Genomic DNA, 24019 nt, shown 5'->3' with positions numbered 1-24019 from the left:
TGTCTGGACGCCTACCTGGGCAGCCTGCTCTAAGGAACCTGCTTTGGCAGGGGGGTTGGACCCGATGATCTTTCAAGATCCCTTCCAACCGCTATAATTCTGTGATTCTGTGATTCTGCAGCAGAGGGAGGAGGCTTCCATAGGTATACGGGGCCTAACCATGATGTGGAGACTCCTCAGTTTCAGTTTTTAAATAGTTCTGAACCACTAAAGCCACACAAGGATCATTTCAGTTGTGAAGTATTCTCACAAGAACATCTGATTAGATGAACTAGCCGAGAACAAATGGACCAGTCTTTACTGTCTTGCTGTGATATGCACAGGCAGAGAGCTTCCAAACCTGTGGTAACAAATCAACGGGTAGCAAAGCACAGCCTGGCTGGAATGATGATGTAAAAGATCCTACCTGACCTTCAAAACCCATTCTGCTGCCTCAGCACATGCATGCAGCACACCCAGCTCATCCAGCACAGCCCACGCTGACGCGTGCTTGCCAAAGGCTGGCAGCTCTGCAGGACCCTCTGCCAGCTCTGGCTGAATGGTTTCCCAGATGCTGGGGTTCTTGAGTACACCTTCAGTGGCACCTTGTAGCCCAGCTACAGAGACTTAGTCAAATTACATTTTGCCTTCAAAAGCTTCTCAATCTACTTACTCTTTCTACTACATATACTCAAAGAATCTGGTATTTCCTTGCAGTTGCTATTACAATGTGCTTTGATGGAAAAGCTGTTTCCAGACAGGCCCAAGGCACAGAGCAACTAAGGCAGCACTGGAATTCTGCAGTGAGGAACATGGATGTAAGCCCAAGTCCCCCCAGTTGTAGGTACTGTCCTAATCCAACTTTTCCTTCTGATTCATTATAAAAAAAGAGGGTAATTGAACACAGAGATACAACTACAGTTGAGTTCTGCCTTAGCTTTGGATAAGAAGTCTGAGGAGCTTCCTGAGCTGTATTCCAGCAAAACAATTACTAGAACTCGTCACGCAGCCTTTTTTTTCAGTAATCAGCCACCCAAATACTGTGGTTTGCAGGAACAAGTGGGAACTTTGAAGAGATAAAAGACATGAAAAAGAGCAGTGGTACAAGTCTTGATGGGGTTGTCATCTGAGTCATCCTGACAAGGAGGAACCCAAAGATGAAGAAGAATCCAAAGAGAGCTCATGTCTATTTGCACTTGGCAAGCAACGCAGCCGGAACTCCTTCATCATTTATTTTAGTTCACTCAAATCATTTGATGTCGCAAATATTCCCAAGATCAGCGAGGCTGCATTGCCTGCACAGTGACAAAACAACTCAGCTTGACATGAAAACCAGAATGATCATGACCTTGTTGAAGTCAGATATTCTGCCCAATACCACCTGTTGCAATGTCACTCTCAGTCTAACACAGAATCAGCACCCCCACTAAAGAAACGAATACTATTCTCCCATTTATTGCCACAACAGATTACGGTTACTTACACGCTGCTGTCTGTCAGCGACATTGTGTCTGCATCACTGGACATGCTCTGCTGCTCGCTGTCGTTGGCACTGGTGGCTGGGGCCAGAGCATATCCCGTGTTGACATAGTAAGGGTTAACAGGCTCTCTCCATGACCCATGCCTGGAAGAAAAATGAAAATGTCAAATCAAAAGGACACAATCTTGACCCTACTCCACCGGCTTCTCTGCATCACTGGGCAGAAGGACTCTGTCTTTGAGCCCCAGCATTGGTGACAGAATAAGCTGTGTTCATGTTAAGTCGCACTGATAAAACCATGAATGATTTGACTGGAAGCAAAAGGGAATTCATAAAGATGATATTGTCAGAGTTGAAGAAAGACAGGGAACAAGACTATTATGGCAGAAGTCCAGTTCACATTAGGATTTATTGTGTCCACTGGTTAACTGCTTAGCATCGACACTTTATGAGCACTGCAGGACATGTAAAAGCAGTATCTAGATTATTAGACAGTATCTTTCTTAGTAAAGGCAGGCTTCTTTCTACTCTTCCAACAGTGAACACAGTACACCAATTCTATGCTTGCTTCTACATCCCACCTTACTTCCCTCCAACATGTTTGCCAAGGTAGGGAGGTAAGTAAGAAATGGCAGTTGCTTACAATGCCGAACCTGAAGCTGACTTCAAATGTCACACTCGGGTACATTAAACACTTGCAAATTCCCCCAGCAAGGACCATCTCATTGCACCTGCTTTTCCAATGGACAATCTGTCCATGAATCTACAGAGGCTACTTCATACACAATCCCATATGCCTTGTCCTCCAGACAGTTACTGAACATGCAATCTCTCGTATACATCCAACTCTAGTGCACCTCAGATCAGTCACGCCACACAGGCATCTTGTCACTGCAAGTTGTTTGAAATAGCCACCAGAAAGAGGAACAAGCTGAGATGTTCACACCAGCACAGCAACAAGCATCATTTAATCCCCCACTCTCCCTGCCTATCCCTCTGCATGAAGAGCAGACAGACATCAGTTTACGAATTCCTGGGTTTTCCAAGCTCTGTTACCAGCTCTGAAAATCACAGTGATGTTTTATTTCAGATTACCAAGTTCATCCGCGTGATCTTTTGTTTAGTGACTCAGCAACAGGCACATAGTTGATGTGGCTCAGAACAGACCTTGAGCAAACCCTGCCAAGGAGCACATATCACTCAACTTTCGTTTCCCAGTTCTGCCGTGAAAAGCCTTTATGCAGTGGTCAAAGTCCTACAGGCAACAAGAAACAGTCCCTGCCCTGATGAGCTTTCCTTTAGATAAGACAAAAACAAACAAACAAACAAAAAAACCACCACCACAACACCATAAGAAAAACAGACGGATGGAGTGAAGGTGAGGAAGACACCAGCAAGGGAAAAAGTAGGCAGTTTTGGTGTATTTTTACAGAGTACGAACACAGGACAACCATCACCTTGATACCACCTACTGGTCTTATCACACTGGCCACAACATGACACGAGCTGGGAATAGCAGACAACTCATTCAAAGTAGAGGCTTTCAGAATGACTTATTAATGCTATGGAATTTGGGATACAAGGATGGAAGCACTACCAAAGTGATTTAAAAGTGAGTTAGACAGGGCTACAGCCTTTGGCTAGCACACTGCTCACACAGGTCCTGTTCACCCTGCCCTTCTGCTCCTAGAAACAGAACCAAACAATCTTCCTTGTAATACAAGGGGTCACGGACACCACCACGTTCACAGGTCACTAAGAAAAAACGTATTGTTTTAGGCCCATTATGTGGTCAGTTAGAGGCTATTACCCTCCTATTCTCACAGAGAGAAAACTATTACTTTGCTTGCCACAGAACAACAAAAACCCCAAGCTATTTCTCTGTGGATGATGGAGCTTAGTGTAGTTGCAGAGTAGTGTAAAGAACATCTCAAACGGAGTCACCTGAGGTTTTCCACTGCTGTTTGAGGCACAGGGAGTCTTGTGCGGTTTTGCCACTCTGATGTAGAACAGCGTCAGTTGGGTACGAATGCTAACCTGAACCTTGGGATGGCCAGTCATCGTGGATGTGTCTGAGCACACAAACCTTCTGTCCCTTTAAATGTGCACTGAAGCAGCCTTATTTCTAACTTCCATCAGATTTCCAAACAGATTTCCAGGGCAAGTATTTAAGACATGAGATAATTTGAACAAGTTCACCCCAAAAAGCAAAGTGTAATATGTGAAAACCTTACCACCACCCATCCACCAGTTCTCCCCTTACACAATGGGCAGTTCTGAAAATTAAATGAACACTGTGCCGTGTAACCCTCCTGTCAAATCTGATATGACAGTTGCGTGATGGAGGCAGGTAAAACCTCTTAAATTGAGCTGAGAATGATGGACAGGTCAGGCCTTCCCTGCGGGCAAAGAGAAGGAAGCTTTTTGGATAACCCAATTAAAATATAACACCAACTTCTAGTGGACATTTTGCCAGGCCTCTCTGGAAGTGGCCTGGATTATTCTAGCCCTGTATTAAGAAAGCACTATGATATACAAAACAAAATGCACAGATCAATCAATTTCTCCTTTGTATCCACTGATCACTTCGAAGGGAAGGAAAACACCTCCGATCTCCCCAGATTAGCCCTGCTGATACAGCAATGCTTTCTGCTGGGATATCAGTGGTACACAAACCCCGTGCTGGTTTTTTTTTAATTGCTATAACCTATACCTTCCCTTTTGGGAAGCGACAAAATTGGAATCCGCAGCATTCAGCACACTCTGTGTGGGAACAGACTTCTGTTCCTGCTTTCTGGAGCTTTTCTAGTGCGTCTACACAGTGGAAGCTGCAATGCATCCTAGCCCTCCTATGTCAGCCCTGGCCCTGTGCGCGGCAGCTGCTTTCTTCAAAGCCGCACGCGCTCAAGTGCTTCCCTCTCCCAGAGGCCAGCGCAGGTGTTGGGCTGCAGGGAGGGCAGAGGAGGCCCTCCGCCGAGCCCTGCAGGAGCAGTGCTTTGTGCTGCGGTGGGAGGCACACCGGGTCCCTGCTGAGCTCCTGCAGCCGAAAGCCAGCGCCCTGCCTGTGCGTGGCCGCGCCAGCCCAGCGCTGGGCCCTGCAGACAGTGGGAGCTTTGCAGAAGCCAAGGCATCAGGGCCGTGAACCGTCCTTCGCTTGCAGCCATGCACTTCCCCGCCTCGCCCTCGCCTTGGCTCAGAGCTCTCTGGGGTGGCAGAGCAGGTGGGCACGCACAAGAGCTGCAAAAACAACCAGAAGTAGAGTTGAGGGCCAGCTGGGTCTGGTGGAGGGGGAAAGGGAGGCAACCCCCATCCCCTCCGGCGGCACAAAGTGTTTTAAGAGTTCATTGGGCCCGAATCTGAGGCGGCCGAAGGAATTCCCACGGTAGCGGGGACAAGAGGGGCGCCTGGTGGTCCCTCGCCCCTGGGAGCAGCCGGGACGTACAGGCTCTCCTGCAGCGCCCAACAGGGCCGTGGGCTTTCCACTGAGAACGCAGGAAAGAGTTTGGTCACAACTGTTGTATTTAGCTAAAATTACACACTTAAGCGTGTATACAACAGGGATTACTTCCATGTTAGCTCTGCCTCTAATACATCAATGCAAATGTAAACTTTCAGTAAGCGTAAGTACATGGAAAGGGTATAGGATTTCAAAGCAATCATAACAGGTTACATTACTTTTGAGGAATCCATCTGTATTCAATCCTTCTCTTAATGTTCCCTCTCCCTGACAACTCTCTTCAGCTGGCTCGTATCACCATTTGAATGTTTTGTGCTGTGCCTCTGAAGATGGCTTTCAACGTCTATTAGCAGGGAAACATTAAAGGAACATGGAGTCTAACAAAAAACCGGTCACTTCTGATCTGGGAGGGGAGGCTGCTTTAAAACGGATACAGACACACTCAGAGCGATTTGAAATGTCAGCTAAAAACTTCACATACCGAGCTCTATGTGCTGATAAGGGCAATAAAAGGAAAGGTGAGCATTTAGTTAGACTTCAAAAAGATTCCTGCAGACTTCCGGAATTCACTTTAGACCAAAAATTCAATTATATTTTTAGAAATTAACATGTAATGTTTCACACACTGCAGAAACAAAGCACTTTTCTTCTGCAGCTCTCAGTTGTTCAGCCCTCAGAGAAACCACATACGGAACAATTCTAATAACGACCACAGTGACCCACGTAAGTCAGCTCGACCAGCCGCCTCTCCTTTTTGTACAGCTCTCCGCTGATCATTGTTAATTCCATTAACGCTGACAGGGGCCAAAACAGTTTCAGAAAACCAGTAAGCATCTCCTTAGGGTTTCCTTCTACCTGTTCAGAGTTTATTTTGCATGTTCTCTTGGCTGTATCCCTTTACCTAATAGAATCACAGAGTGAGAAGGGACCTTTAGAGATCATCCAGTCCACCCCCCCTGCCATGGGCAGGGACATGCCGCACTAGGTCAGGTTGCTCAAAGCCCCGTCCAGCCTGACTGTGAACACTTCCAAGCACTCACACCGAGACCAGCACACAGAATTTTGAACGTGAGCACCATCACATCTTGGAGCTTCGATGTAAGTGAGAAGAGAGGTGAGGGCAGGAAGAGTGAAGAGGCAGATTACATGGAGTTCTCAATGCATCATGAGTCTCTGTGGGCATCGTTTCCCTCCCAGCTTTGGTCTCCCAGTCTCCTTTACACAATTCCAAGCTCACAGCTATTTCAATTTAAATCAAAGATACAAAGTGCCCATTTTTTGCCAAACATGCTGCTCTTTGCTCTGTTTGAAAAATGTAGGTCTGGCATGCTCTGGAAAAGAACTGCATCACCTTTAGCATCCACAGTGGGAGAGATTCAAACATCCTGTTTGTAAAGCCAAATACCCACGACACAGTTCTCAACAATGATATTCTTAATCCCGTGTCATATTCTGAACCTTTGGTCCTCAAAGGTTGGGTGAGCTCTATTTTCAACATGGGAGAAATCCCATTTTCTAGATGGCTTGAGCAATAAGGCAGCTGATGATCATCCAAACTTCACGAGTTGCCTTGGAAAGCCCTGAGCTGCAGGAGAAGTGTGGACGGGGCTATGTCCCAGGGAAGGACATCCCAAAAGCCATGCTCTGCAGAAACTCGGGATCTCTCTTTCTGTCAACATTTCCCACGTCCATTAAAAAAGCCACATACTTCCCTCCAAGAAAAAAAAAAAAAAGCTTTCAAATTTTTCAAATTGACCACTTGTTGAGTCTGTGACTGGCGAGAAATATTCAAACAGAGCTCTCCTACCTCCTTTATTTACACCTACCAGCAAGTGGGCAACTGTCACATCCTTCATGCAATACCACATTTTGTTATCACAGCCAGTCAATCAAATTAAAAGGTGCACTCGTTAGCTTATGATGTATGAGCTGAAGCATATTTAAATAGCAGGTGCTGACAACAATGACCGAGTGGCAGGGTCACCTTTAAAACAAGAGATTTGAATGGTATCTACAGAGAAGTGTGACTTAATTACATTACTCTACCAACTCAAGTGTTTCAGTTTCCAATCCATGGTACCATCTACCACAACCAAGGGTTGCACTGTACTGGGTATACAACTATTAGAAATGCCCCAAAGCATCCACAGCGTTCTCCAGTAGACCATCACTAGTGTGTTTTGGAGCTAAGAATGAAACGTCTACGAAGATGCAACACTAAAACCTTTACTCTTGACTGGATTTAACCTGCACTAAAGACACAAAGTCTAGTCAGGAGGTTAAAACTGGGGATTTAGCTGATAATTTGATTGCAAATCCTCAGGGTTCCTCCACTCAAAACTCTTCCCAATTACCATAGGCAGTCAGATACTGCTGTGCATCTGAACTTCATCATTGCCAATGTCAAGCTAATCCCATGTGTTCTAAGCAAGGGCAGCTTCTTCAAAGATGGCATCAATTCTGGACATGTGAATCTGTTCTTTGAGGCGTCCAGATGGCTCTCACCAAGAAAGTTCACTTCTAGCTCTGCAGCCTGCGAGCACAGCAGCCCGAGCACTCTGTAGAGCATTACAAAGAAACCAGATCAAAGTTCTGTCTTACACAAAAAAAAAGAAATCTGAAGTTTGAAAAGCAACAGCAGCCTGTCACTTGTAGGCTTAAAGACGACTTCTGCATGCTCCACCTATCGGGGAATTTATGATTACAGTCTGGCTTTTAAAAGCTGATGAAAAAAAAAAGACTCTCTTTAGCACTCCTTGCCTTTGCAAATCTGTATCTTCTTCCATGGTTACTCATCCTCCCACGCTGGAGGAAAAAGGGAAATAAATAAAAACTTAACTAAAAGTACAGATAAGGGCTCTTCTCCTCTTTATTTCTAAGGCATTCGATTCCATTTTAGGAGTACACTGAGATTATTTTATGGGTAGCTTCAGTAATTATTGCTAAGCATTAAAGCACAACCAAAAAACCTAAACCCAAGATCTAACAATCTCAATTTCCAGTTTCCAACTCCTTTGCTTCTACCAAGGACATAATGCTTCTCAAGACTAAGGTACAGAAGATGCATTCATTGAAATCAGTAATTTAGATCACAGGATACAGCAGGGTGGGTGAGAAAAACGATTTAGATTTTGTGAGAATCTAGGAAGGAGGCTGAAATAAAGGAAAGAATTTGTTTGCTTAGTAGGCAAATAAAGACTAAATGGGCTAAATATTTTGGCTGCACTGCCCCATCACCAACCTAACCTTCTTAAGAAAGGATTTCAGACAACATGGTGCAACTACAGTGTTCCACAGAAACTGAAGAACAAGTCCCTTGATACATCTGACCATGCTTCTATAATGTCAGCCCTCCCAGCTCCTTCCTGACAGAGGCAAGCTTACGTATATTCTCAGTTACCCCGATGTAATTATGTATTTCATCCACTAGTTATCCACTGTAAAACTGGTTTTGCCACACAATGAAGTCAAATCCTTCCTAAAAAACCCATAAATCTTCCCTAGAATAAGACTGAAAAGCTCACTTACTTAATAGTGCAATGCACAAGAAATTAATTAAAGCAAAAGAAAAAATATGGACAACACCATGTCTCACATCAATTAGCAGGCTGCTTGGATCGTATTCCTGGAATAAAGTAAAAGTAGCAGAACATTTTGATCTGTATCTAGCAATAACAGGTATCTGCTCACACTCATTGCAACATATTAGTCTGAATTTACATCATAATGTAGCTTTTTAAAGAAAATTATGAGATCATTAGTATCAATTCTTTTCCATTATGAGGCGTTGACATTAAATAGGGAAATTTTCTATAAAGTACACAGGATTTTTGCCTGCATTAGTTGTGATTTGACAAGGGCCTTACTTATTTGGAGCAGCCTGACTCCATCAGTCATTCAAAAGGCTCTATAGTGACCTGAGAAGCTACTAAAACCAGGGCACCACCAGGTTTCCTGCGTGCATTCTGGACACCCAGGGCATATTGCTCCCACTCATAAGCCACACTTGCCTCTACCCATTGCGTGTTGGACAATATGCCATAGGAGAATTTGTATTTTTAATATTTTATTGGAAAGGAAAGAATCCAGCTCACGCAAGGATGTGGTGAACATCAACACATGTTGCCAGAAAAAGTTGTCTTAATAACTAAGTTTGCGACTGATATTAAACTGCATCCCGAAGGCAGTGAGCAGAACTTGAAGCTGAGGAACAAACCCTCCTGACACCCCCAGGACACAGAGGGCCTGCCCAGGATGACAGGTGCGAGGGGAAACATCGGGACAGAAGCACCGGTGCACTCTGAGATCACATTTTGCATTAAAATAAATACACACGTTTTCAAATCCCAGGGCCTTGCAGTGTGCACAGGAGCTTGGGATCCCATCAGGGGAGGGATGCTGGGCAGGAATCTGTGCTCCCAATGTGCTCCAGCTGCCCAAGAGCCTGGCTGGGCACCAGCCCAAAGGAAAAAAACAACAACAAAATGAGTGGGGGTGAGGGCATGCTCTGACCATGCACATGTGCTCCCCAGGGGCCATGGGGCTTGCTAACTTGGACACATGCACTCAGGATGATAAGGCAGCCTCCTTCCCACCCGTTTAAACTGAGAACTGGGGAAAAATTCGGCCCCAGGTTGATAGGCGAGCCAGTTAGCAAAGCAGAATTGACTTCTCAGAGTGAAATTGCATCTATGGGTAGTATGGCCAGAGATATGTATGTGCTTAAGTGGGTGAGCAAACACAGCGGCCATTTCAGACTGCATGCAGCAGCACCAGCTCCCAGCTCTCCGCTTCCCCAGGTGGTTTTCCCAGGTATTTGGGTAAATCGGGGCAGGCATGGAGGAGAAACCATCTGGACTGAGTTACGGGGCGCCCTGTGTGGGTTCCTGTGCCTTCACCCCACAGTTCCTTTTCCCTGAGCACGCAGGCAGCTGGGGGATGTACAGGGGTGATATAGGAAACTTCTCTTCCCAGAAGGGGCAATACAGTGATCGAGTTGCAGATGTAAAAATACCAGTGAACCCACCAACCATTCAAAGCCCTCCGCACCATGCCAAGCAAGCAACCATCCGTCCCCTCTTCCCAGCTTGGCTGCAGCTGAGGATGCTTCCTTGGCAGATGAAACACACAGCCGAAAGCGTCTCCCGGATTTCCAGACACCCACACAGTGCAGCTCCACCCCAGAGCATCCCCCTCGCCTGCTCCGCGAGCTCAGCAAGGGCCTTCGTGAAGCAAATTACTTCCAAATGCCTGCCTCTGAGGCGCGGGGAAACGAAGAAACACAGGTTTATACCTGGCTCTGCTCGTAACCTAAAGAAGGCAGCAACTCCACTTTAAAACACCACTGCCTGCAAACTATCAAATTAATCCTGGGATTTCAACAGCTTTTCTTCATTATTTTTCATCTCAACCAAACCACAAATTTACTTAATGACTAAACCAGGCAAGCGAGTACTTTGTTTTCCAGACAGCGGGAACCTTTCTAACGGGATCCAGGTTTTCGGAAAACGCGTCCACCCAGTGTCACGCGAGGCAGAGGGTACATGGCGGAGATGCGCTGGCTGCGATTTCCCCGCCAGAGCCACCAGCACGGCAGCTGGGGTCGGTCCTGACAGGCGGCAGCAGCGCGCAGCACGCGCTGGGCTGGGTGAGTCAGTGCCTCGAGTCGGACCCAGGGCCCAGGCAGGAGGAATACAATAAGAACACTGTGTTCCAGGAATTACTGAATAAAGAAGAGAGCATGCTTTTGGCTAGCGGGATTCAGCGCTATAATTCTGTCTGCCGCTTTTCTTCCCTGTCTGAAGCAACATTGTTTGTCCACGCTTCTCTGAAATGGAAAGTATTTCCTCTTCCCTGCTCGTTCCAAAGAAAGATCTGAGGAGGCCTGGTATAACCAGGCATAACCGGGGGTTCTCCAGTGCCTCGGCTACTCCTTGCCAAAATTTCTGCTCAACAAGAAAGGGCTTACAAGATAAATTACGAGCAGATTTCTCTGCAAGCTCATTAACTGAAAACCAGGGCCTGTAGGATGAGTAAGTTTTTGGACGGGACCAGAACATCCAGCTTTGGCCAATGACTGCAGTGTGTCTCCTTCCCTCCTAGGCACCTACAGAGCCTCTCGAGCATTCAACGTGGGACGGGGCAGGTATGCGCCTACAGATCTGGGGACCACACGGGAATTACAGAGCCTTTGGAATCAAAGGGCAAGTCAGACAGTCCCAGCTCAGCTCTTCCTTATGTTGCTGAAGCTTTTCAGGAGGGTATAAAATCCAGAAACGCAATCTGTTCTCCATATTGCTTTCAGGGATACATTTCTTGACACTGAAATCAAAACAGCAATGTTGCTGATGGCTGAAATGAAAGGGCAAGATATGCAAATCAAGCAGGCTCCATTCAATAAGGACTAGTTAAACTTTGACATTAAACTGCCGGTTTGTATCGCTGGGCCACTTAACATGGGCTGAGCTGGACAACCACAGACTTACTGGCCATATTTAAATCTTCATTGAAACTATTAAATGAAACTCAATAATCATTACCAATGTTGCCCACAAGCTTGGTATTTTAATGAAAGTGCAAATTCGGGTGGCAAAAGAAACAGGTTGATGTCATACTTTGAACATCTATGAGGCCTGCGACTTAGCTCCTCAAAACAATCTAGGTTTGAGCCCCAAGAGCTTTGATGGAGGCCTACTGATGATGAGGTGCACAGGACTACTGAGGATCTCCTAGCCATAACCCTGCACAAAACCCAACTTTTTTTCACTGAATAAGGTCTGCCACACCAATGCGCATGAAGCAGAGAGATCTGCCTCCAAGCACAGTCACTCACTTGTGTCTTAACTCCTGAAGAAAGGAACCAAGAATTCCACCGGCTGAAAAAGAACCTTTGGGGTGACCAAACTCCATCCCCAGCTGGTAACAAAACCAGAAACATGGAGGGCTGGCAAGACCTGGCAGAGATATAGCTGAGTGTCAGAATTTTTTAAGTTTCCCAGAGGGGAGATTCAGCTGATTAGAAACATCCTAATCTTACCTTTCCGTGTATATTAAAGGTCAAGCAGTGGGGCCAGATATTGGCAGCATAAATAAAAAAAACAACTCAGTAGAGCACAAGACCCTTCACAAAGACATTTCATACCTTCACATTAACGATTCCTGCAAAGGCTTATTTAACTTCACTTCAGATTAGGGAGCGCATGTAAGTTTAAAGCCAAGAGACCATTAGATCAGGGCAGGAAAGAAGACTTTCCATAGGAGACTTCTGCCTCCACTCAGTACTTTATAACTAGCGGGAGTTCGTATGCATCAGCTGACCGCCCCCATGACAGATAAGCAGGTCTCAGAAGTACAGCACCACGAAACAACTGCTCCAGTAGTTCTCTGGAGGTTCACAATTCCCCAAATGGGGTCGTTAAAGGATACTTGTTGGATCGCATTAACAAATAGCAAGCTGTAGCAACAGCAGAATACTGGCAAGCTGCAAAAAGCTTTTAAACTTCCTCTGTCATTTACTGCTCAGCTCTGAAGAGATGTCAGCATCAGAGTAAACATATAAATCATAACTCAGTCTCCTGGTCTCTACTGGGAGCCAGTAATCTGACGTTCCCTTCTCCACTTGCGCTGACCCGGCAGACGTAATGCAGTGGCTGGGGCAAGGTTGGGGCAGGCTGAGCGATATGCTCTTTTGGCCAGGTCCGTCACGGAGCGACAGCAGTGACAGGTCCCCGGGGGAGCTGCAATAGCGACAACCAGAAGGCACGAAACACACAGAAACTGGTCTAAGGGAGACAGAGACCGTTAAAAAGGACCTTGGCTTTTTGATACATACTTTTCTTTTTTAAGAGTTTAGCAGATTAACAGCAAATAACTTGCTACTGTGCCCCAGAAAATACAGAGGGAAGTTAGTCTTGTGAGAGTGTTACTGAATCTACCTTTTAAACTAATGTAACTGTTTTAGATGCAGAGTGAAGTCTTCATTCACAATCCTACTTTGGGACAGTCACCTAACCTTGCATCCCCAGCAAGACCTGGAACCCAAATAATCCGTTGTTGCATCAGGATCACAGGAGGTCACATTTTAAAACGACTTATGAAGTCAGAAGACTCAGTTTTTACTTTCTTGTAGCTGTACTTTCACAAAGAGATCTCGATTCAGTGGCTGACTGGCAAACCAGAGAATTCAGCAATAAGATTGAGATCGGCAGCATCTGAAGCCAGCCAGCACATGTCAATTAGCAATGCTGATTAACTGCATATACCTTGAACGTAACTAGAAGGACCCTGTTAGGCACGCTCAGCTCCCAAACACGACAATATTTCCAGAGGTATTCTTAAATAGCTCAGGGTGCAAGAATCTTCTGCTAAAGAAGGGAGGGGAGGGAGGGGAGGGAAACAACAACAAAAAAGAACTGCTTAAAAACTAACTGCACGGGGGCTAAGAAGGTAGCTCCTGAGACAATACCACAAGCTCCAGCTAAACCAGAGGAGAGATGAAATACCTTCAACTTTTGCATGAGAGCATTAGGGAAGCTGTTGGAGGCTTCTATGTGCTCCTGCCCATTACTGTGTGTAGTGGGTTTACGTGGCAAGGTTTTGGTATCAGGGGGCCATCGGGGTGGCTTCTGTGAGAAGAACCCAGAAGCTGCCCCATATTAGATAAGGGCCCCCCGACTGGCCAGAGCCGAGCCAATAAGCGATGTTGTTTGTGCCTCTGTGAGAGCACATTTAAGAAAGGGAAAAAAACCTGCTGCTACACAGCAGCTGGGAGAGAGAGAGGAGTGAGAAACAGCCTTGCAGGCACCAAGGTCGGTGAAGAAGGAGGGGGAGAGGTGCTCCAGGTGGTGAAGCAGAAGTCCCCTGCGGCCTGTGGTGAGGCCCACGGTGAAGCAGGCTGTCCCCCTGCAGCCCATGGAGTACCACGGTGGAGCACGGTTCCACGCTGCAGCCCGTGGAGGAGACCATGGCGGAGCAGGTAGACCTGCACTGACGGAGGCTGTGGCCTGTGGAGGACCCCCGCTGGAGCAGGCCCTGGGCTGGAGCTGCAGCCCGTGGAGAGGAGCCCACGCAGGAGCAGGGGGTCTGGGGGGAGCTGCCGCCCGTGGGGGACCCAGGTTGGAGCAGTTTGCTGATGGACGGACCCCGTGCTGCGGAGCCATATCTGGAGCGGTTCTTGAAGAGCTGCTGCCTGTGGGCAGCCCCTGAAGGCTCAGTTCGGGAAGGACGGCATCCCGTGGGAGGGACCCCACGGGGAGCAGGGGCAGAGAGGGACCGAGAAGGAGCGGCGGAGACGAAGCACTATAGACTGACTGCAGCCCCAATTCTCCCGTTCCCCTGCACCGCTCCGGGGGAGGAGGTGGGAGAGGTTGGATGGGGGGAAGGTGTTTTTGGTTTCTTTCCTTTGTTTCTCACTTCTCTAGCTTGTTAGTAATAGGCAATAAATCTTACTGTCTCCCTACTCTGAGTCTGTTTTGCCCATCACGATAATTGTTGAGCAATCTCACCATCCTTATCTCCACCTTTGAGCCCTTTGCATCATATTTTCTCCCCTTTCCCTTTGAGGAGGGGGAGTGAGAGAGCGGCCATGGTGGAACTCGGCTGCCCACCCGAGTAAAACCACCACGCTGTGTTAAACCACTGCTCAGAGAAGTCCCGTGTTTGTTTTTTCTTGGTGCACTTTACAGCAAGTGAAACTTCACTTTAAGAACTATGCTGGGGTTTGTTGTTATTTTTGCCTTACAGAATTCTTCTGTTTTGGTTCTCGTCCATTAGAACAGGCAGATATATGAGCTTTTACCTTTATTACACAAATTCCACAGTATCTTTTCATCTGGTATGCATTATTGTGGGGATATATATGAAGTACCATGTCCATTTAAAGTGCTGTAAAAGAGCTGTTTGAACTCTCATTCCATTCCTATGTATCTTGATACAATTAAAACCAGTTGACAGTTCCATTTAGGAGAAATAAGCGACAATGCAAGCAATGTGCTTTTGTTCTAAATAAACTAGCCACTGTCCAGATAAAAGCCAGCTGTTTTTTTTTTAAACCTCAATTTCTTAAAGACACAAGGCCAGGTGATCAAACTCTATGAACTTCTGATCTCTTTTTACCTCCTCCAGAATTCTTGAGTACAATCTATTTGCTGACACAGCCAAATTAAAGAGAGGAAGGAGGCTCCAAAGACACTGCGATAATTAGTGAGAATGGGAAGGTTCGGAAAGACTAAGTGCTGTGAATAATGACATGGCTGTGGCTGGATCTCAGCCATGACAGGCAGCAGAAAATCTGCATGGAGGAGAGATGTTACAATTGCCACAAATGCAAAAAAAAAAAAAAAAAAAATCAATTTTAGCTCATACCTTCACAGACACTGCAGTCAACACACATGCATTGCAAAAGCCAGGTTTTGGGGGCCCCAGTGCCGAGACCTGGTAAAATTCTGCATTTTGGATGGCCGCCCTGAACCACCTGCAGTTGACAGGATGTGTTGCTACTACCGTTCGTTGCTCTTCTGTGGAATCGGAGCCCAGAGCAACGTGGCACAAGTAACACCGCTAGTCTGAACCACTGATACACGCTGAAGTCATCTCAGCTGCCCTAGCTGGAAATGAAGTCCTGTGGATGAAGGAAAAGAAAAGGCTGTTTTCTGTGTAGGACCCAGAATGTGAGAGCTGTGAAACACCGCTCATCTGCGTGACAAATACTCCATCTGTTACAAAATGCGTATGTGCGATACTACTCACGCAGGATTTCATTGCCCAAGCAGGTATTACAAAAATGCCTCATTAGTTTAAAGGCTTCCTTCCCCTGAAGATAACAGGGCAAAACAACCTACAGTTTTGAAAAAAAATGTTTTCTGCTCTTGTACCCATGTATCATGCTACCGATTACTGATCCTGCGCTACCTCTGCAGAACTTAACCTGCCCATGGCCCAGGGTAAATGAACTGATGAATTGATACCCTTCTTTTCCCCTCTCTTTGTACTTTATCTAGCTTACATCACCCAAATCTTATACTGAGTGCAGCATAATTCACTCTGCTGGAGATTACAGTACTTTTCGCAAGCGAATCTTGTGTTTAATATTTGTGATGTTATTCTGCAGAAAGGAAAAGCTATTATCCTCAAGTACAAAAAGCTAACTGCAATGCTGAAATAGTCAAAATTTTCTCAAAATTTCGATGCTTAATTTGAAATGCTCTGGGCCTAATAATCAGCATTTTTGTAAGACTTCAGCCTTACATGTGCATACTCAGCACGTCAGTAAATCTGAGCTGGGGTCTTAAGTTGAGCATAGAAAAACTACAGCATGTGCTAGAGGGATGATCCTAGGGAGATTTGTCTTACAGGATGTCTCTGGCAGAAACCAGCAGGGAAACACCTGGGTTTTTCTGCTTCTATCTTCTGCCTTTTTCACTGAGAGGCTTTTTAGTGATGCCAAGAGGTAATGCAGACGCCTGGTACACCTTCCTTCCTACCTGCTCTCTGTTTCTTCCCCCAGAACTATCCATCCCATGCACTGAACTAAGCAAGAAACCAAAAGAAAAAGAGTCTGTGGTCATAAGCATCAACAACTAGCTACAGAAGTAGAAACAGCTATGAAATTCCCTGTGATAGCACCATCAGACTTACAGCATCTGTGTCTTCAAGGAGCATTCCCAGCATGTCTCCCCTGGTTAGTTTTATGGGTTCAGTAATACAGTTAAGATCACAGCCCTCAGAGGCATACAAGGTTTCTCTCCTCTAACCTGCAACTCATTTGCACACAAGATATTTCTACCCTGTTATCAAAATTGGATGAGATTAGTAGGTTAAAACTCCTTCTGATACGGACAAAGTGAGAGGCATGCAGACAAAGCATACCAGGTAAGCAGTGTTTCCCTCCTACATGATAGGGTTGAGCTAAGGCTGAACCCTTAGCTACAGCACCTGAAAGCTCCTGGGAGCATCAGAAAACTCCCTCTTGGTTTCAACACCCCCTACAGCCTCCTCCCTTGTGAGCTCCCAGGATCACCTGCTTGCTGCTGGAAGATCTCATTCTCCTTACCTCCTCCCCTTTCTTTGCCCCAAATGCCTTTTTTTTTTTTCCCCTGAGTGCATTTTCTAGAGGATTAGAGAAGAGAGCTGGCTCACCTAAAGATGACCACCTGAGACTCCAAAATCAGGAGCAGCAGCAACAGGAATTGCAGTTTTCAGCCTCCAAAGCCTTAGCCACTACTATCTTTGAATGAATACGCTTCTCAGAGAATCTGGCTACCAAACTGTAACCATCTACGGCAGAACTTGTGCAATTTTCAGAAGCTTATAGTTTAGCCAAATTTGGGTGGATTCTCACACGGATAGCAAAAGGTATGTTCAAACTGCCACCACCAATCCCATCCCCAGCAATCCACTTGCCAAATGATACACCCCTGCTTCAAAGCATGAAAGTTGGAAGGTTATCAGTGGAAAGTAAATTGTCAGACTCTGACATGAGCAAAACAATGTAATTTCCTCCCCCTCTGTTTTTGCTAAAATTTGCCAAAATAATTCAGCCTTAGGCAGAATCTCAGTGTGGAAGAATACCAAACAACCCAGTCTGATAAAGATATGAGCAACTACAACAAAGCTTTATATAATGGGAAATGTTAGGCAACCATGCCTGCAGCCATTGCCGCCAGCTCCGCCTCTATAGTAAGGGAGCAATATTTTAACATCGCTATTAACCCCCCCATAAAACTACAAGCAAGTCTGCAACATGATTCATAATATCCTTGGCATAAATTTTGATCGCAAACTTGATGAAAGCACCCGGCCCCAAACCTGTGTGCGAAAAGCGTAGATGAATTAAACAAAACGTGCAGGAGCTTGTGACATCAATGTCTGAGCCTGTGCCCTTGCATTTACAGTTGTGAGACTCTCTTGCATGACATGATGCGACAGCAGAGGCTTGGCTTGAACTTCTGCTGACAGTACCTTGTCACATCCAGGGCAAGAGAACAATACTTGCCAGTGGTTCTTATTATAGGACTGATCTTTCTGAACTATGTATGTATCCACGATGCACAATTCACGCCTTGAATAAGTGAGCAAATAGATAGTCATCTGTTTTGCGTGTGAGCGCTTGCTAACACAGCAACTGCTCAATGCCATCATCTTCTCTGCTCAAGACAATAACAGATGTCTGGCATGCTGAAGACGTGCATTTGTTGCACAGCTTCAAGCAAATAATAAATGAATTTATCAGTTTCACTGCTGGCGACTTACAGGCCCTCCACACGCAGGATCACAGCCGCTTACCTGCCTGGGGGGATCACCTGCCGGAGGGGCAGGCTCTCTTACCGCAGCTTTTGACCTCTGGATCTTCAACTTCACACACAACTCCTCTCAGTTGCACCACTGGAAGTCTGCCTTAGCCCGGGTGAGGGATCAGAATAATTAATCAGGCTGCTTCTCCGGCAGTGAGAAAGTGGCGTTCCCAAGCGACTATTTCTTGACATAACCTGCCTAATACCCCCCAGGGTTTTTTCTCCGGGAAAAGTTAAGGAATTGGTTGGGACAAAGAAATACCTGCACATGTCCTTGACTGCAGCCAACCCTAGAAGATCAGGAGGCTGTGCCTGTCTGTGAGCAGCTGCCCCTGAGATCAGGGAAAAGAATCTTCATTTACTGATGGAAAAGCAGTTGTACGCAAAAGCCTTTTAGGGATTTTATTATCTACTGCAAACAGAGGAGATACGGGCCATGACAGCTCCCAGGACCCTGGTCAGGAAGACTTAGGTCTCATTTTTGGGAAGAATGCCAGTGCTGAGGAAGACTTCTGCAGAGGGACAAACCTGTTGACATTGAACTTCACTGAAAACATGGTAAGAAACCAGACAGGGAATATAGCCCCTGAATGGTGTCTGAGAGAGGAGATGTCTCTGTCAGTAATGAGGAGGACCAGGACATCAGGTTTGTGATCCAAACAGCAGGGGAGAAGTGAAGTGACTTTTCAGGGAAAAGTTGATACTAGCTGGGAAATCCAAAGGATCCCTTGTCTCTCAATCACTTGACTATTTAAGAATTAATTTGACGCAAAAGGATGGGTTGGTGATAATCATATCCTCCAAATCTTTTCTGATCCCGATCAATGCTGCTTTCTGAAGGGAGGAGCACCAATAGTCTGAGGCCACCCACTCGGCAGAAAGTCAGCCGTGGAGAGCTGGTGGAACAGGGGTAAGAGAGCGGTCTGTTCAAACAGAAGTCTAAAACATGTGGAACTTTTAGTTCTAGAACACGAAAAGATTTTGACCCAGTTTCAGATTTTAGGTCCATCTCCTAAACAAAAGCAGCTGAAGTTTAAATGAGCCAATTCTGCAGATCATTACGCTGCTGTTACACAATTCCTTCTAATCCCTGAAGTGGGGAAGATGTGCCAATGCCAACCCAGGCACATCTTTGTCATTTCAGCTGGACTTCCAGCCTTTCCACTGAAGATTTCCTTCTGTTAAACCATTCCTGATGAATGCCAAACACTAAAATCTCCCAAATATCTTTGTAATTTCTCTGGTTACATGATCACAAGTGCCTAAATTCCCCTTCTTGGTCAGAGAGCTATCTAGACCAGAGGTCTCCAAATCTCCCAGCCTAATAAACATTACAAAGGCTCATGAGCCCCTACGAGCCGCAAGGGAGAGATTGTTCGCACCACAAAAGGAACAAAAATGACCAGCCATCCCCTGCTGGCTATTCTCCTCCCCTGAGAACTTGGTCTAATCCCCTCCACCCTACAGCCCCTAAAAGACAATGTGCCAAGGAAGGGGAGCAACTGCTACGCATACTGATTCCCCCATCCCGGCATCGGTTCCTGGGGGATCACTGCCAGCCAGCTGCAGGAGCAGCTCCCTCTGTGCAGCAGTGCCAAAGCAGAAGGCTACTTTTCATCCCTTCCTCTCGCGCACTGCCCAAAGAAACCACCAGGCTGGTTGTACCTCTCCCAGGTTCAAGTGTCAGCAGAGCTCTTCCCACCACCTCTCTCTCTCTCCAAAAGCCCAGCAGACAAAAGGGACGTGGAGCAGACGCAGCTCCTGCAGCCGAGCCAGCCACAGAAGCAACTCGTGCTCATCCAAACATCTGGGGGAGAAGGCAGAGGATGCAGTGCAAGGAGCAGCACATTTATGCTTCTCTCCCAGCGCTGAATTTGCCAACACAGCACCCTTAGGTGATGAGGTACACATGCTCATTGACAAGCCATGCGGGGAGCAAGAGCCTGTAGCACCAAAAGAAAGGAGGGAGGCAAGCCAGAAACACCGGGTTACGGCAGCTCTCAAAGCCACTCCTGTGCACTCAGGCCTGCAGCGCCAGGGTCAGCCCTGGAAGCGCTGCTGTCTCTAAAAGAAGCCACAATTGAGAAGGTAACATTATAAACCTATAAAATATGGTTTTACTGCTGCTGACTAGCTGGGACATGCAGAACATGTGTTGCAGGGAACATTGCATGATTTTATTAGCAAGCACAAAGCCATTCATGCGGAGTGGCCCAAATGGGGTGGGCTGAATTAAGAGAACAATAGCAGTTCATCAGATGGCCCTTCCTTTCACATGTGTCTTCAACTCACCATGCTAACAAATACTTAAAGCAGCTTGGAAATATATTTTCATCTGAAGAGCCTCACGTTATTAACACATTAGATTAAAATCAAAATAATTGACGATGTAACATACTCCTGATGCTGTTCATTAAATGACTAAATCGAAAACATCAGCACCCAGCCAGCCTCCTCCTCTTTTTGGAAACTCACTTGCAATCAAGTGACCATTTGCCTGGTTTAGCCCAAGCTAGCACTCCGCAGCTCTGCTGAAACTAAGCCGGATGGTCCTGCGGCACCACACGAGCTGCCTCGCTGCCCGGGCACACGAGTCATAGGAGAGCTGTGGACCCCTTAAGCTGGTCAGGGGAAGATGTGCTCTGATCCAGACCAATCCGAAAGGAAAAAAACACGTTGCGTCAGAGTTTAATGCTAACCATGTTTCAAATTTGATCACGGATTCCAGTTCCCCAAATAACAAAACAATAGACACCAAAGAGGAAAAGTGGAAACTGCTGCTTGGGGAAACTTGCCACAACATGCTGGCTGGAAGTGTGCTGGGACATAAATCCTGCTCCAGCAGGGCTGGGGCTCGGCGCTCCAAGGGCTCAGCAAGGCAGCCTGCATTAAAGGGAAGGCTGCCTGCTGGTCTGCCTGCTTCCGTCCCTGTTTCATTTCCAGCACTCCTTGCAGTGTCCAGCTGATGCACAGGATTTATGCTGCTCAGTTACCACGGGCAGGAGAGATGGGAATAGATGAGCAGAAGAGACGGGACAGCACAGAGACAGGCGCAGTGAACCCAGGGCTTAGGAAGGACAAACTTGGAAAGCCACACAGTAGACTCTGGTTTGGAATGTCCTTGCAATGGGTTCCTGCAGCATCTTTAGGATTTAGAGTTGCCCCTGTCTTATTTTATGACATTTTTCAAGAATTTGCTTTCAGAACAGTTGGGTGGGTGAGCAGAGACGACACTGCTTTAGATGTCACACAGGGAACAGCCTGCATACTGGCAATGGCTGGAATTATGGATTTGCCACAGGACATCGGTACAAATGATAAAGCAGCAGAGCCCTGATTTAACCCTTGTCAAAGAATTCCTAATCTCCTCCAAGATTAGACTTTTGTTCTTTTTAACTGCCAGCCAGACAAACGCCACCTAGACTGGGGGGGGGGGGGGGAGGGCAGGCCCACAAACACAAATTAATTACACCAGCTGTAATTCACACCTCTGGCTGCTTTTGAAGCAACCTGCTAAGTGCTTTTGCATAAGAGAGTTGGGGAAAAAAATAGCAGTGTATCAAACTGAAACACAGATTTCTATAATATCCCTGTGGGTGATTTCAAGCGGATGCAGTTGTTTCAGTGCTGCTCTGCGTGTCTATCAACTCATCGAGTCCAAGAGGACTCCTCCAGGATCTGCCATGCCAGGAACACAATGGCCATAAAGCGAGCTCAGCTGATCACTTCACCAATCTGCAGTCCAGTCCCCTTTTTAAAAGGATCGGGCAGAGGAACTTCGCAGCAGCTGCAGACAGACAGAGCAGGCCATGCCAAATGGATGCTGAAACTTCACTAAGGAAGACACCATTCCTCAAGGGCTGGAAAATCCCACATCCCACTGTAAGGCTCAACATACCTCCCCTGCAACCCCATGCAGCTGAGAGAGGGGGGGCTTCCAAACAGCACCACTGCGCAAACAATAAACGAGAAGTGTTTTAGCTCAGGCAACCTTTGCAATATGACCTTGAGGCAAGCAATGTGACGCTGCCTGCAAATCTCTGGAGAGAGAACTCGGCATCGCCGCCTTGACCAGCAGCGGCAGGCTTGCGGGTAGGACAACACCAGGGACCTGCGCTGTTGTTCCCACTGGTTAGCACCCAGAGAGAAACTTTGAAAGATTCAGTCAGCCCCATGCTGATGCTGCACAGCTTTCAAGGGAGAAAGACAAAGCCATTTTCCTATAAAGGAAAAGAAATCGCAGAGTGGCTCAGTTTACTCTGATAGGAGAACCCCATCATGTTTACAGCAACTGCTGTGTCGAGGAGCAGACTCGGATGTGCCGTATCTGATCTGGACCCCGAATCATGCAGCCAACTGCAGCAGCGGCACCCAAAGGGATGCTCCAGTCCCCTCCCCACCTCCTTTCTGCTCCTTCCCCTCCGCTGCTACAACCCAGACAACTAAAGATAGGAGAAAAACACGGGCAGCTTAATGATGGATGGGTGAAACCTTTAAATGTATCAGATTATCACTACCCGGAGGCTGATGAGGGAGATAGCGGCCCAAAGCTCATCCCGCTGGAATGGCATGTCAGCAATGCCAGCGGCTTTCTGCTTCCCCATGAGCGAGCGGGGTGGCAGGGGACAGGATGGGCGCGCGACTCGGCCCTCCCAACTTCCCTACCTACCCCAGCGCTTGCAAAAACTTCCAGCCATTTTTGCAAGTTGAGTATTCCTGACAGCTTCCTGACACACGCTGTACAAAGAGAACTTCCAAACCAACCAGAAAATGAAAAAAGAAAAAACTCTATGGACTAATTGCTTAAGATAAAACCACCACTTATCTCCCAAATGATTACACCTGACCCTTTGGTGCACGGCAGTTCTCCTGTGAATAAAAACATAAGCTATTTACCCAGGGTGGGATATTCATGAGGGCCTGTAGGTGTGTCAAGACAAGGTCAGTAAGGAGAGGTGGTTTTTTTTTTTTTTGGCCAACAGATACAGCTTGGAAAAACAAGCAAGAAGCAAGCCTTCAGGCCCTCAGATTACACGCCTGGTCTGCAAGAGAAGCAACAAACTGCAAGTCAAACACAGGCTGAGAACAAATGCTCCAAGTCAAATATATTAATCAATTAGATAATTGGAGTGAAAAAAGCTGATCGGTGCCCCCAAAGAGGATGTTAGAGGTTATCAGGAAGAGATGTGGTACAGCTGCCAAAGACAGTTGTCCTCCAAGAAATATGGAGGTTATGGGATAGTGACGTATTAGGACATGTCAGCCAGTACCAGTCCTTCCTTGAATGCAGGATTTTTAGGATTGGAAGCACACAGCTCCCAGGCCCGTCTTCAGAGGCACGTTCTAGACCTCCACCAGGAATGAGAGCTGAAAGGCCCTAGACAGAGCTGGTGGGTTGTGCAAAACCAAACAAATTCATCCGCCAATAACTGGTTCTTTCTGTCCTCTGACCAAAAAGCTCCCTGCATCGGGGCGCACATGTTGCATTTCACACGTGGATCCTACAGCAGCAAGCCCGTGTAATGACAGCAATCACCTCTGTGCAGAACCTGCCTCTCAAACCCTGAGACCGTCGCAGTTATAACAACACTACGGCTACTACTGAAGGCCAAAATCTTTCTTTGCATAGACTGGAAAGAATCCCAGCAATTTCAATGACAGGAATCTCCCTGCCTGCCTGCAATCTCCTGCAGATTTTCGAAGCAGTTCCTCGACGCTGCCTAATTCCAGCTCAATATTCCGCACAAGCGAGTTATTTCAAACATTTTCAGCCCATGTTGTTGTGTGCCAAGGTAGAGTTGGGTGTGAAGAAAG

General features: G+C 46.6%; 1 protein-coding gene across 3 annotated transcripts in view; it reads right to left on the bottom strand.

The window, feature by feature from the left end:
- Nucleotides 1–24019, bottom strand: part of AXIN1 (axin 1) — an 81738-nt gene that overhangs the window by 36406 nt on the left and 21313 nt on the right. For all 3 annotated transcript variants that reach the window (XM_066977502.1, XM_066977504.1, XM_066977503.1), the window contains exon 3: nt 1463–1603. In XM_066977502.1, coding sequence (XP_066833603.1) covers nt 1463–1603 — 141 coding nt within the window. The remainder of the gene's footprint in view (nt 1–1462; nt 1604–24019) is intronic.

Source organism: Anser cygnoides, chromosome 15, assembly GCF_040182565.1.
Source record: "Anser cygnoides isolate HZ-2024a breed goose chromosome 15, Taihu_goose_T2T_genome, whole genome shotgun sequence".
Classification (NCBI taxonomy): Eukaryota; Metazoa; Chordata; class Aves; order Anseriformes; family Anatidae; genus Anser; species Anser cygnoides.
The sequence above is the reverse complement of the archived record's forward strand: the minus strand, read 5'-3'. Positions and strand labels throughout refer to the sequence as shown.